Here is a 13,964-nt window from a genome sequence, read left to right on the forward strand (position 1 = left end):
ATTTTGTACTCAGGCATGATTCAAATACCACTGTTCTACAATATAGAAGCACAGAACCCTGCTCCATGTGGCGTGATCATTTCGTTTTAAACCAATCTAATACAACTGTACTTAAGGAAATGTGTTTTCACAATCAAGTTAGAGAATAAGCCAGCTCTTCTTCTCCCCTTGAGCACTTTTGCATTCCTGACTAACCCCATATTCTGACTCTGAAAGTCAGGTTGTGTAACATTCGTTCTACTTCCGCATATCATGTCAAAAGCTATTATCTGTTTAAACAAATTTACCTAGACTTACAGTTCTTAGCAGAGTTATTGCTTTGTCCACACTGTAAACATATAATCAATATGCTAATCACCTCTGGCTATAAAATATTATAGGTAGATCATGAATACAAACAAGGTAGCACCTTACTCTTAATTTTCTGCGCTGCAGAAAATTACTACCCTTCAGTCTGTCCACATTTGGATAATCTGGTACTTTCCTAGTTTACAGTTCTGCTCCTTTTCCTCATTCCTCAATTTATCTATTTTAGGAGAAACATAGTACATTATGCCTCCAAAAAAGAACTTGGTGGTTTTAGGGGATTTAACTACATGGCTTGAGTTCCATTCTGGTCCCACCCAGAAATTTAAAGTTTTCCGTGAAACATTTGACTTAAGACTTACCTCTGCAATGCTTTACTCAACATAGTTTTTTTCAAATTGGGAAATAATTGAGGTCGACAGCCTAAATCCCTTGAACTGGACGGCCCATAAAGATATTCCTTTACGTTTCTCTGTACACACTTTTTCAAATAAGAAGTCATTGAAAAATACCGTTACGGGCCACCTGTGGAAATCCTTTTGTCCCCTTACAATTGGGTTGGAAATCTGCGCCAAACATAATAGTCACTCTGAGCAACCTGAAAACCTTAACCTTTGAATAAGATCTTCTCAACTTTAGACCATCAGATAACATCCGTAAATCAATGTTATTATTCAATATTATGTCAATGACAAAACTACACTGTTTGTCTTCTTTGTGGATTAAAATAATCAGATTAAGTAACAGGGGCAAAAAGTGCATTTTCAGTGTATTTTCGAGTTAATGTTTAAGGCCATGACTAAGGTCCGCAATTATTCTCAATCTCTTGACTTCATGGCCTAAGAAATTACTGGCATAATCCATTTTGGAATTGGAGATCAGATTATCTATCTCCTTGGCAGATTCCAAAAATACGCACCCACAGAGATTAAGTTTTCTCCAAAGCCGCAGCAAAAGCCTATCTGTAGCCCTCTGCTAGTAATCTTGCATTACTTGCTTTAAAAAGGTCTTATAACATGTTTTCACTCAGTAATTCACCTTCTCAATAACTCAGCTGGTATAGCGCCAATAAACTATTTTGATTAGGACTGTACTTTATAAATACACTGACTGACTGGTAAAGAAAACTTAGCCTGGCTGCAAAAGTCAGCATATTTACTTATTACAAAATCACTCTGTTTACTTAATAGATACTAATGACATCTTTATAGCAGATGATTCACTAAAATGATAACAATGCATTACAAAAAAAATATAGGTTATTGTGAATTACTATTAATCACAATAACCTATATTTTGAAAATTGAGCAGCAGTTTGGGGCGAGCTGAGATAGCTACTTCTGTAAATGGGAACACTTAGCCCCTAAACAAGATGGTAGCAGCACTGTGCATTCCACAGGCATTTAGAAAGGTGCTAAGCATATGCACCAGAGACATCAAATTCCGACTGCAGCATTGCACCTTTTGTGCAGCTTCTGGACCGTTCTACTGTTATTTTCAAGGTACTAGTAGGTGTAACAAGGCCAGAGAATCAGAAATGTTAAGTTTGTTTCCTCGTATAATTTAGTCATGTGCTCTTATCACACCACCTCTGCTGTGAATTATTTTCTAGCCTTTGGTGGATATTAGCACTTTTGACCTTAGGAAATACAGTTTAGGTACATATGGTTACAGTCTGTAGCAGGAGCAGCGGGGGCAGGGCAGGTGGCGTGGGTGGGAATTAATAATAAAACAAATAAAAAATAAATAAAAAAATTACCTGAATCTGCCGCCACCACGGCGCAGCTCCTCTTTCCTTCGCCGCAGGCACAGGCTCCCAGCCTGCCCTGCGGCCAATCTGGGCGCTGTTGTCATGCTGCTGGCAGCATGACAGCAACGTTCCGATTGGTCGGAGCACCCAGCCAGGGCATTCCCAGGCAGACTGGGAGAGTTGGACAGAGCTTAGTGCGCATGTATGTTTGGCCAGCCCAAGACGGCTGTCCAAACATACATGCACACTGAGGGGGAGTGTGCTCGTCAGCCCCGTGGCCCCGCCCTTTCTACAATAATAAACATAGTTCCTAAATACTCTGAGAAGGCCCATATTATTATATTAGGGAGTGTGTGTGGAAAAGCAAACGTAAATACCGTTATCTTGCTACCACTTTTGTGCATCATGAAGAAGGCCTAACAAAAATATCAGCATGTAAAAATATGATCTATTCAATACATTCTGCATGGTTTTCTGGCTGGAGCAAAGAGCTCCCCTGCCCAGGGCCGGGTTTTATATGGTTGTCAGAATTTTAAAAAAAACATATTTTCACTATGTTTAGCTACAATCGTAGGGTTCAGAATTGTTTCCAAGCGAACAATGCAAAAAATCTGTAACTGTGAATATGTTTTGAGATTCAAGACACCAAGCTAACTAAATATGTAAACAAATCTGGTATCCTTGTTCCGAGGTGACCAAAGGGAAGAATAACGGATCTTTCCCAATGACAATGAGTTATGTGAGCGAATCAGCAGAGAAGCATTATGATTCTGGAAATTCCATGACAAAACTCTGAATTATAGTTTACACTAGGGCGATTATGTGGTTCAACACAAAAAAAAAAAACATGACAGAGGTAAATAGTGCATTGCCTTTCTCAATTTTTTGCATTGATTTTGTATAACGTACTTAATGCTGTGAAGGATGGCCAAAGAGTAAACAACAACAAAAAAGGCGATATGATGCATCTACCCATGCCATTTTATGGCATACTCAACACACATGCACCCCTACAAAATGACGCTAGCGCTTTTATTTCTCTTTACCGATCCAAGTTGGACTGGTAAGAAAGCATTTGAAAAAAGTAACACAAAAGTGATTTTTTCTTATTTTGAAGCATGGGTAGAGGGGAGCAACATGGAAGGTATGGGTGGGGAAGGAGGAAATAGGGAAGCAAAGTAACAAGGAATGCTGAAGTAACATGGAGGGTGTAGGTGGAAGAAGTAATATGAAGGTCCTGGGGAAGCAACAGAGACGAGAGAGAGAGAGGAACATGGAGGGCAGAGGTGAGAAAAGCGCACTGGCTAGAGAATGGAACATGAAGCTGTTTGGGGGAAGCACAGGGGCAAAAAAGCAATGTGGTGGGAGAAGCACACGAGGGCAAGCACAACACTGGGGAAAAAGAAAAGCATACGGGTGATAGGGCGCAATAAAGAGCACAGCGAAGTGGGGAAGAGCAGAATACGAGGGAAAACACATGCACTCTTGTGGAGTGCTTAAGCAAAAAGAAAAATGCGTTGCATCAAAAGTGAGCAGTGAAAGGACCTAAGTAATGTGTCGATGCTGCAGGGGGAGGAGAAACTCAAGAATAGGATGGAAAGACAACACAGAAAAATAAAAATCAAGCAAATGAAAAGACAATAAATGCAGCCGAATGGTAAGCAATGGCAAGCTCCAAGCCCACTGTAAGCTCACAATATGTCTTTTTGCCTACAGATAGCTTCCGCTGTCTGGTAGGCGAGACCGAGAAAGCTTTTACCTTTATAATAACAGCATGAGCAGGAAGATTGACACCCCAGGCGAGGGTAGCTGTGCAGACCAGGACTTTGACATGTCCATGAGAAAAAAGGCTCTCCACCAAATTTCGATCTTGTCGCAGCATTCCTGCATGGTGAATACTGAAGCCATCTGGAAAGAGTTCCCGTAGTTGCTTATTGCGAGATTTCTGCACCTGTGAAAGATAACACCACACATTAAGGGAAATAAAATAGAAACACAAAGATGTTTTACAATAAATACACTATAAACAATGAGACAACATAGAAGCAAGAAAACAATGTTGTGCACAGTCTAAAACTTATAACTGAAATGTTCTGTAACAGAGTGGACACTGCAATGGCACAGAAGCAACAAATACCTGTACCTATATGTGAATCCTGTACAGACAGTATGCCATACTTCCCTGAATGACCCTACAGAAGCAGCATAGCTGCGCTCGTTCTGCTTTCTACATTATTCGCACCCCCTTCATGGGCACACGTGTGTAAGGTTCGATCAGTGTCCACTTGTACTGATCACGGGATACATTGCAGGGTCCAGTCACTTGTAAGAGTTTAATGCATGTAAGTAAAGGCGTGGCTCTGATTCACTGTACACTGACTGTTCTGCCCAAAGAACTTAATTTTTAACCAAATCATTGCTGTGGCAGCTCTTGCACTGCTTAAGTGAAGTGTAGATTTCATGAGAGGGGAAAGATCTCAAGATCCCCATCTGCCTTCGAGTCGATGCGCACCTACAGAACATGCTGAGATTTACCACAGGTGGTTACCATCGGGGAACTGATCTTTTCATTCGCCGGAGTCAGAGGCGGGTCATGCCTGACTATCAGGCGGGGGTGTGTAATCACTCTTGTAAATGCGTCAGGGAGAGCAGCCAGTATAAAAGGCCCCTAAGCCGATAGGGGCCACAAACACGAGTTACTTGTCAACGTGAATCCTTGCAGCGATTTAAAAGCTGCGTACCTGGGGCAGAGAGCCCCATGGAGCAAGTGTATGCCCCTTGACAGTCTCAGAATGTGCTGACCAAAAAGTACCCCATTCAAGCACAGTTAGTGTGGTACCGCCATTTCGTGGGGGAATGGAGGAAGCGCGTGCTGAATAAAATAAAAGGACTTTCAAAATATTTTAAACTGTTTTTGACAGAGAGAGAGAGAGAGAGAGAACGATCTTACTTATGGTGCAACGGTGTGCTGTGGGATAGAGGAGGTACATTGTAGCATGGACCAGTTGGGAATACAAAATTAGGGGGTGGGTGGCAGTTTTATCATGCGGAGTTTCAGACTCTTTGCACGTGCAAGTCAAACTTACAGATGGAGAAAAAACTGGTCACTTAAGCCCAGAATTATTTTTTGTGACAAACCTTTTCCTAAATGTCACAGCATAGGCTTAGTAAGCAGGAAAAATAAACAGTCAGGGAAAAGGTGTCCATTACATTATCACGAAAAGGAAAATACAGGACGCTTTCATATATGCAAACTCAATTAATTAAGTGGATCAGACATAGATAGTAGGTTGACTGATCAAACAGCAAAAGGCGCACGGCGTTTCATTGTAAACTAAATCAAGGCTGGGGCAGTTCTTGCATTGAGCATGTTCTGGATTTGGTTGGGATCAGGACTGGAGCAAAACTGGAGCTGCCAGGACTAGAGGAGAGCTGGAGGTGACAGAACTGGAGCATAGTAGACACTGGCAAGATCGAAGCAGGGGCAAAGAATACAACAGCCAGGTCAAGGTCCAAGGTTTATTGTTTAATGTTTAGACACAGTCTTTAAAACATACATACAAATAAAATCAAATAATTTACCCTCCCACATCACCGCCTCCCATAATTCAAGTACACAATGTTTAATGCATAAAATAGTTTCCCCAAGCAACCTGGCCTTACAAATATAACATTCTTAACCAATCCTCTTACACCACTAGTCCAAACTATTTTTTTTTAATTTTGCCAAAGCGCATACGACATCTAAAAATTCCATATTCAATAAAAGTGCAAGTGCCTCATTACGTTGATTGATATCATATCTTATAAACAAAGGCTTAAAAATCAAACAACAAATCCTATTAAAATGACGACAATCGATCACGAGATTAACATTGAAATTATGATACCGCAAACCACATGGGCAGCTATTCTCTACATCTAAAAAGACTGCAAAATTTTCAGCCTTTAAATAACAAAAGTTTAACATCAACTAAAATTTTAATAGGGCTGAGCGTAGCTGGGCATCAAGCAATGCTGATAAGTATAGAAATGCCTTCCTATTTTCCCATTATTCTACCATGTACTCGGTGGAGGACCTGATCCCTACATACTCCATACTCAATGTCAGCCAATTTAGGCTCTCTTCTACAGGCCATTTTAAGTTCAGCTTTCGAAAGATGGGAGGAGTTGAGACTCACTAGGACACTGATCAGAGATCCTTCACATAATGGTACAAAGGGAACCAACAGACAGGAAGGCGTTGGATCCACAACAGTACTTACCCAACAAAAAGTAGCTTGCTGACCTATTGTCATTTTTAGGATAGATCGCAAAGTGCTCCGTCCCTGGTGTAATCTCTCTGTGGGCTTTTAACCACGCCCTTGTCAAGCCCGTCAGTTTGGTTGGTTTGAGGTCTTGCCTTTTAAAATTAGCTTGATTTAATTAGTGAAAGGCATTAATAAATCATGCCTTTTCTGGTGTTTAGCCCACCTCGAGCGCATGGGCCACCTACTGAAAACATACGCAGCTCCATGTTTTCTGTATGGTTTCTGCACTATTTTTTCTCTTTATTTCGCAGGCAGTGCAATCTTGCTGGGCAGTAGTCGAGCGCTTTGCATGACATCAACTCTGTTACATGGATAATTGCACTTCTGCCGGCTACATGGATAACTGCACTTTTGCCTATATGTTTCACTGCAAGTGAACTTCTGTTTCCTTTTGTGTGTTTGCTCTGTGCTCATGGCGGCCGTCGGCTCGCTTATGTGTAACTGTTTTACTTTTCAGTTTATGGGGCAAGAAAAGTCCGGTTAAGAGTTTACAATGCTAATATCTTTAACTTGAATAAACGTGAGACCCATTGCAATGCAAATGCTTCTTTAATTTGTCTCTACTGGTTCTGCAAGGAGACTTTTTCAGGCATTCCCTGTAGTCAAAAGCGGTATATTTACAGTTTAGTTTTTTAAGGTACAAAGCACTGTCCCTCAGAACCAAACAGAGGAGCATATAATTCAAGATAATTTTGTTACCCAGAAATGAAATGTAGCACAAGATCTGTCTCCTTTTGTAAACAGAGGGCTGGACAAGCAGGCGGCAAGTATTAGTTTAATAGAACAGTCAGTCCTGACAAAATCATCTAAATATTTAAATAGGATTAGCTTTTGATTACAGTAGGATCAGAGGTTACTGTGCTGAACAAATTTATATATAAATCGATAGTTGGTTCAACAGAAAAAACAGCACCACCATTTTTGTATTGATTTGTAGTCCTCCATACATCCACAACTATGATAAATATATAAAAGGGTAAACTACAGGTCCAGAACTATCGAAGTCAAACCAAAACAGTATACAACCCCCAAGCATATTCTCCCGGCACCACACAATGATAATACCATGACAAATGGTGTCCAAACCCACATGCAGATCAACATTTGGGACTGTATCTAGTTAATGAAGTTAATGAACTAAGTAAACATAACTACGCTGTACGAACTACGCTGTAAGGTAATTCTTACAAATTACAGCCCAAGGACAATATACTAAAGTAACAAAAAATACACCAAAGATTTCTGCATTTGTAATTGAATTGAATATCTTCGGCCTCTCCGGTGTATTCTTACAGGAACTAAATCAACAATGTCACACCTCGACTCAAATGCATCCTATACCAAACTGTCCTATACAAAAAGAATAGTTTCCTCAAAATATCTTACAGTAAGTCCCTGCAAATGACGCAAACCAGTAAAACCTTGAAATGGTGATTTTAAAATACTGATCAATTAAAAACGAAAAGGTGGGAACCAACGTGGACTAAATACTGTACAGGTGTTTTTCAGTGAAGGTCACACATTTTTCACAGTATAGTATGATCAGTTATTTATGTGATCTGTCAGATCATCAATCTAGCCAATGTTGGAATAACTATGCTGCCAGGGCCTTCGGGAATGCCTTAATGGAAAGAGTTATTTGTTCACCCCATCGCAGAAAAGTAATTTCTCTCAATATAACCGTTTATTGGGGGTATTTAAGAATAACTACTCGATTGGGGCATTCTCTAACTATTGACTGGGAGAAGAACTATAAACTCAGTTTGGGAAGAAAGTTTAAGCTTCTTAAATACCAGACTACAAGATGTATGATCGAAACATCCACTTCTCTCAATAAGTGTTAACAGCATGGGAAATTTATGGTGATACAATTGGGACCACATTACAATATCTCATTGTGACGAGTTCGCAAAGCATAAGGGCAACATCCTTAGCAAGACAAAACTGTTCATGTCCAGAATCGTGAAGAGCTCACATTTAAATGTTTTACAACCATACATCTGTAAAGTAAAAACGTAAGGGTGGTGTTAATGGGGAAGGCAACAGGACCAACAAATATATCTTGTCCTAATGACGATCTGAAGATTCAGTTGAAATGGGCCTTTCCATCATGTTGGAAACAGGATGCATCATCTGTTGCAGTCCTCCACAGCCCACGGCTAAACAATAACTTGTTTGTTTCTATATCAAACATTTGATTCCATACAGAATGAGTAGATCTGATTCTATAACGCCGATTAAATCTCATAATAAAGCTCCCTTTCCATGGGTTCTAAAGAACATGGGGAACCAGCCCATGAGATGTGAGAAGGAGAGAAAGAAAAACATGAAAAAGATGCAAAGGACAGACATCACTGCTACGCCACGCAGGCATCTTTTGAGGGTTTGGACACCATAATCCCAACCAGTGTCAAAATGTCTAACTGAATACTAAAATGTCACTTTGCAGATGTACCAAAAAAGGACTCTCAGTGTACAGTAGTTTCATGAAAAAGCCCAGTCCCAACAGAAGATTGGACTGAGGAAGGCAGAACTGTGAGATCCTGAAGATTTTGCCATACTAAGATGTTTTTGGGCATTTTGCTTGGTGGGGATGAAGATATAGGTGTTGCTTTGAACAACCTTATTAGAAAATCCTGACTAAAAGTGGGCAGTGCCGCCATATTTTAGGTGGTAGATTGTTCTCCAGGGTGTGTCGGAGTGCAAAGGAAGGTAAAACCCTGGGAGGGATTGAGAATCATCCATAGGCGGCTCCTCCATGAGGCGGGAGGACCGTCGCACCCCCCCCCCCCCCCCGCCAGCAGCGAAAGCTGCAAAACCTTTACAAGGAAATGATAACAAACAGTGTTTGTTATTGTTTCCTTGTAAAGGGGCGGGGCCATGGGGTGATGTGCTCTGAGGGGAGTGCTGGGGGAGTGCTCAGCACTACCCCTCAGAGCACGTGTGTGTTTGGCCAGCCATCTCGGGTCGACCAAACACTCATGCGCACAGGGCTCTCTCCAACCCAACAACACTGTTGCTGGGCTGAGAGAGCCTGCACTGAGCAGCGTCAGGATTGGCCGAAGGGCAGGCTGGGAGCCTGTGCCTGCCTCCAGCCAACAGAGGAGCGGTGCGGAAGCCCGGGTAAGTTTATTTTTTTTAATTTTTATTACTATAAGTGCCCCCTCACCCACACGTGCCACCCCGCCCCACCCCCTTCAACACCCACGAGCGGCGACTGGAATCATCTCTACCACATGGAAGCTGTGGGGATGGGACAGGTTGGCAGACTGCTCTACGAGACGAGACAAGGAACTACAAATAAGAGAAGAGAAAACAATTCATTTTGTGGTGAGAAAGTGAAGCGCATATGTCAAATACCATCTGGTGAGCCTGAGAAAATCACAAAAAAGGAAGGTCCTTGGTGTACTGTTGAAATGAATGGTCTGGAGAATGCACAGAAGATGTGATATCTTGATGAAGACTAACAAGGAAATGACCAAGAGCAAAGGGCAAATGTGAACTTTACTACAATAAAAATGGCAGTGGAAGGTTGTAAAGGACAGTTGAGCAATAGGACCTAATGAAAATAACAGTGGAGAAAATATCTCTGAAAAATCAGAATAAACATATTTGGATAATAGACTCTAATAATAGATAGAAGCACTTACTTAGAAAGAATTCTGGCAGATCCCCTCCTAGAGAATTTAAGATAACATTGAGTATACTTATGGCATGAAGAGCTCTGAAAGGAAAGTTAATTTGCCACAACCAGAAAAATAACTGCAAGTCCCTCACTAAAATAAAAAAAGAATCAAAGAAACTGCAGAGAAGGCTACATCAGAAACTGATTTACTTCCAGGAATATCGAAGAATAGGATGTCAAGAGAGAAGGGCTGTAGGCCTTGTGTTTAACATGTTCATATACAATTGGGTGGTATTATTTCAGGACAATATTTTAGGCAGCAATTAATCGTGTTTGCCATTCCTTTTATTGATTTTTCATTACTCTGAGTTAATATTATGATTATGCAGCACTGTCAATTGTCTACAATTTGTCATTTTAGAAGGTTTATTTTCAATGAGAGGAAACCTCATCCGCTGCTCCTTTTCTGTCTAACTAACCAATTTTCCTCCTATCCCCATCTGGTTTGCATGATGTGGTAGGTGTCTGCTAATATCCAAAGCAGGCCTGTTGCCAAAGACAAATTCACACTACCTTTTTTTAGATTTTTTACTTTAATAAAGGAGGACTTGTGTCAATTGAAATACATACATGGCTGGACTCAGATCATTAAGGTCGATCAAAAAAACTAAACAAAAAAAAACTATGACCATTTATCACTATTGTAAATATTAAAAACAAACAATTTACTTGAGTGGGGCGAGTCAGAATACAGAAGTGTCATGCGGTCAACTCACTGAGAGAGAAATAGACCAGACAGGAAAGAACACATTGTACTGAGATTCTTGGATTCAGAATACCTTACATGTTTTGCTTAAGAAATGACACGTATTTACAATTTGAAGCATAAATGGAAAAGCAAAACAAAGTTACAGAGCCCTCTGATGAGACCATCCCTCATCGTGCATGGGAATTCCATCTTCCCAATTCTGGGAAATTCTCCTATGCTCATTCTTAATGGCCCTTTTGTAAAGCAAGTGGCTTTCAAGGCATCATAAACATTTCTGTGATGGTGCATTTGATCTAATGGTGTTAAGGTAATTAAGCCAACCGCCACAAAGAAAACATATCAATCTACTTAGAAAAAACACCAGTGTCACTGTGCTGCAGTGTGCTGTTCTTTTACACTAAATCAGTAAATTACTGCCGACCAGTTTTATCTTTTTTTGCACCCCAATTAAATCTGTATAGGGATGCTGCAAAGTCACTGCAATAACTCAAGCAGAAACAGCCAGACATCCTGATCAGCAAGTTACAATAGCCTTGTAAGTTTTAAACTGAACAACATATCTTTTTTATTAGTTTTCTGGACATTTTCAATCAAGAAAGGAAAGGGAAGAAGAAAAGGGCAGTTCGCATCGATTATAGGGCAAGGGGGGCCATGAACGACCACTCTGAACAGAGGAAGCTGTTGCATTATCCCAGGTCTCAGAAGAGCCAGCACACACCACAACTGGCATTTTTACATAAAATTTACATACAAAACTATATTAAAATGCAGTATGTCTGGAGATTTCAGAACTGACACATATCTAAACAGATATGTAAGGTTTTATGGAAAAGGTTATATCATTTTATCAAACGAACCTGTATGATTCCATGAAAAAAACGAGACTTTTGTTGTAGTTCATCACTAGCTAACGTTTAGATTAAATTATGTTGCATTGCAAACCCCTAAGGAACGTGCTTTTTGGTTTGTATTCTACCTGAAGTGCTTGCCAGTGCCTAGAGGCTTATTGAATGGTAACCAGGGACTGATACCAATGTCCTAATTACAATTGATTTTTTGGGCACAACCCGGGGGCTTTGTTGAAACGAGTTCAATTGCTGACCTTTTCCTTCACTTTCCGCGTGCTTGGCGCCGCCGATTGAAACACCTTCCCTGCTAGACTCTGGCGAATTCACTCACTGGGAACAGGCCGTCCTCTTTTCGCTGGGGCCGCATGCCCGGCCCGCATTGGGGAAAGGAGCTTTAAATGACGACAAAAATGACAAAACGGGACCCAATCTACGTCATGCCGGATGGAAAATTGTTGAGTGAACATCAATTTAATTGCCAATATAAGGCATGCGTGGCGGAGAAGCACATTTTATTCTTCTGTTTATCCAAAGCGTGGTAACTTTGATGTATTACTTTACCTACAAGCTGCTGAAGGAAATCGATCCAGCATTTTTTTTTTTTTTACTTGTCTTTAATTTTTTTAAATAATTTACTAGCTGCATCTCGTTTTGTAGGACACAAACACAAGGCTAACAACACCACATGACATGTGGCGAGCTGGCTGGGTAGTGATTTCATATGTCTTATTTCATTAGGTTTTATATCTGGTTGCAGCGGCGGCCGGCAGCTTTAGGAGGGAGGGGGCTGACGGGAAGCACACACGCACTCATTCTTTCACACACACACGCATGCACGCACATCCATTAACAACACTCTTAACATTCAAACCTGCACTCACGCACCAAACATTCATTTTAAAAGATCACACACACACATTCTTTCACACACACATGCACGCACATCCATTAACAACACTCATAACATTCAAACATGCACGCACACATTCATTTAAAAAGATCTCGCACACACACACTCATTCTTTCACACACGCACGCACACACATCCACTAACAACACTCATAACATTCAAACATGCAAGCACTAAGCATTCATTTTAAAAGATCACACACACACTCACCTTCAGCCTCGGAGGTCCCAGGAGGGTTGGGACTGCTGCCTTCCCTTATTGGCTGACACAGAGTGAGATGGGGTCAGTGAGACTGCTGATCCCCACCCCACTCTATGATGAAGTGTCACTGATTGACACTCGCCCTGGGCGCTGCAGGGCTTAAACCGGAAGCGCCCAGGTCAAAGTCAATGGGTGATGCTTTCCTCGTCACCCATGGGAGGGCCTCGAGGCACCTTTGCTGAGCCGAGGAGGTCATGCCCATAGGAGCTGTGACCTCCTCAGCCCAGCAAAATTCAGCTCAGGCAGCCAGGAGTCTGGGCAAATCACGCATGTCTGCCTGACCTGAACATGAAGAGTGTCTGCACACTCGTCATGAGGGGCAAAAGGTTGGAGGGTGTGGCCCCTCCACCCTAAAGAACGGGCTGCGCCTGTCTGGTTGGTGTGAAGAGAATCAATAAGGGAAAGCGTGTGTCCAAAATGAACGAAAATAAGTCGTCCTTCAGCACAGCCTATATAGCGGGATACCTGTCAAACATGCAATGTTAGAAAATGGGTTTAGTTGGCAGTGGTACCCACCCCGTCCAAGTAGGGATCACAATCCTAGTCAGGGTAAATTATCCTGTGTTTACCCTCTGGTAGCTTGGCACAGAGCAGGCAGGGTTAATTTAGAAGGCAATTTGAAAAGTATTTGTGCAGCAACTCATACAGCAACACAGTAAAAATGCCACAAAAAGTACTCCACACCAGTTTAGGAGAATAGATAATATTAATCTGAATAAAATAAGACCAAAACGACCAAAATCCAATATGCACAAGTCAAGATATCACTTTTAAAAGGTTTAAATGAGTCTCCATCCTTAAGAATCATTGGTGGTATCCTTTTAACACACAGCACCTGGGATGGGTCAAAAATGATGACACAAAGGGGCTGCAGAGGAGGAGATGCATTGGAAAGTAAAGCAATGCATCAATATTTCAGGCACGGCAAAGGCTATGTGTCGTTTCTTTCCATGCTACACGGCAATGCATCATTTTCTAGGAGCACAGCCTTGGTTCCCTCACTGCAATGCGGGGATATTTTGACATCAGGGACGATGCATGGAAAACCGAGAACACTTGGAGCAGAGGTAACAGGTGTTGCGTCGATCTGGCAGGTGATGCAGTGATTTTACTGATGCAGAGCAGGTGCTGCATCAATTCGGCAGGCGTTGCGTCGACTTTGGCAGGCGTTGCATCAATTTTTCA

At 41.5% G+C, this 13,964-nt stretch overlaps 1 protein-coding gene across 1 annotated transcript in view; it reads right to left on the reverse strand.

Annotated features, from left to right (window-relative positions):
• Positions 1-13,964, reverse strand: part of ASCC3 (activating signal cointegrator 1 complex subunit 3) — a 1,806,704-nt gene that overhangs the window by 520,137 nt on the left and 1,272,603 nt on the right. Inside the window, exon 15 of the mRNA XM_069235471.1 lies at positions 3,816-4,007. Within this exon, the coding sequence (XP_069091572.1) occupies positions 3,816-4,007 (192 nt within the window). The remainder of the gene's footprint in view (positions 1-3,815; positions 4,008-13,964) is intronic.

The sequence above is a fragment of the Pleurodeles waltl genome, chromosome 5 (genome assembly GCF_031143425.1).
Source record: "Pleurodeles waltl isolate 20211129_DDA chromosome 5, aPleWal1.hap1.20221129, whole genome shotgun sequence".
NCBI lineage: Eukaryota > Metazoa > Chordata > Amphibia > Caudata > Salamandridae > Pleurodeles > Pleurodeles waltl.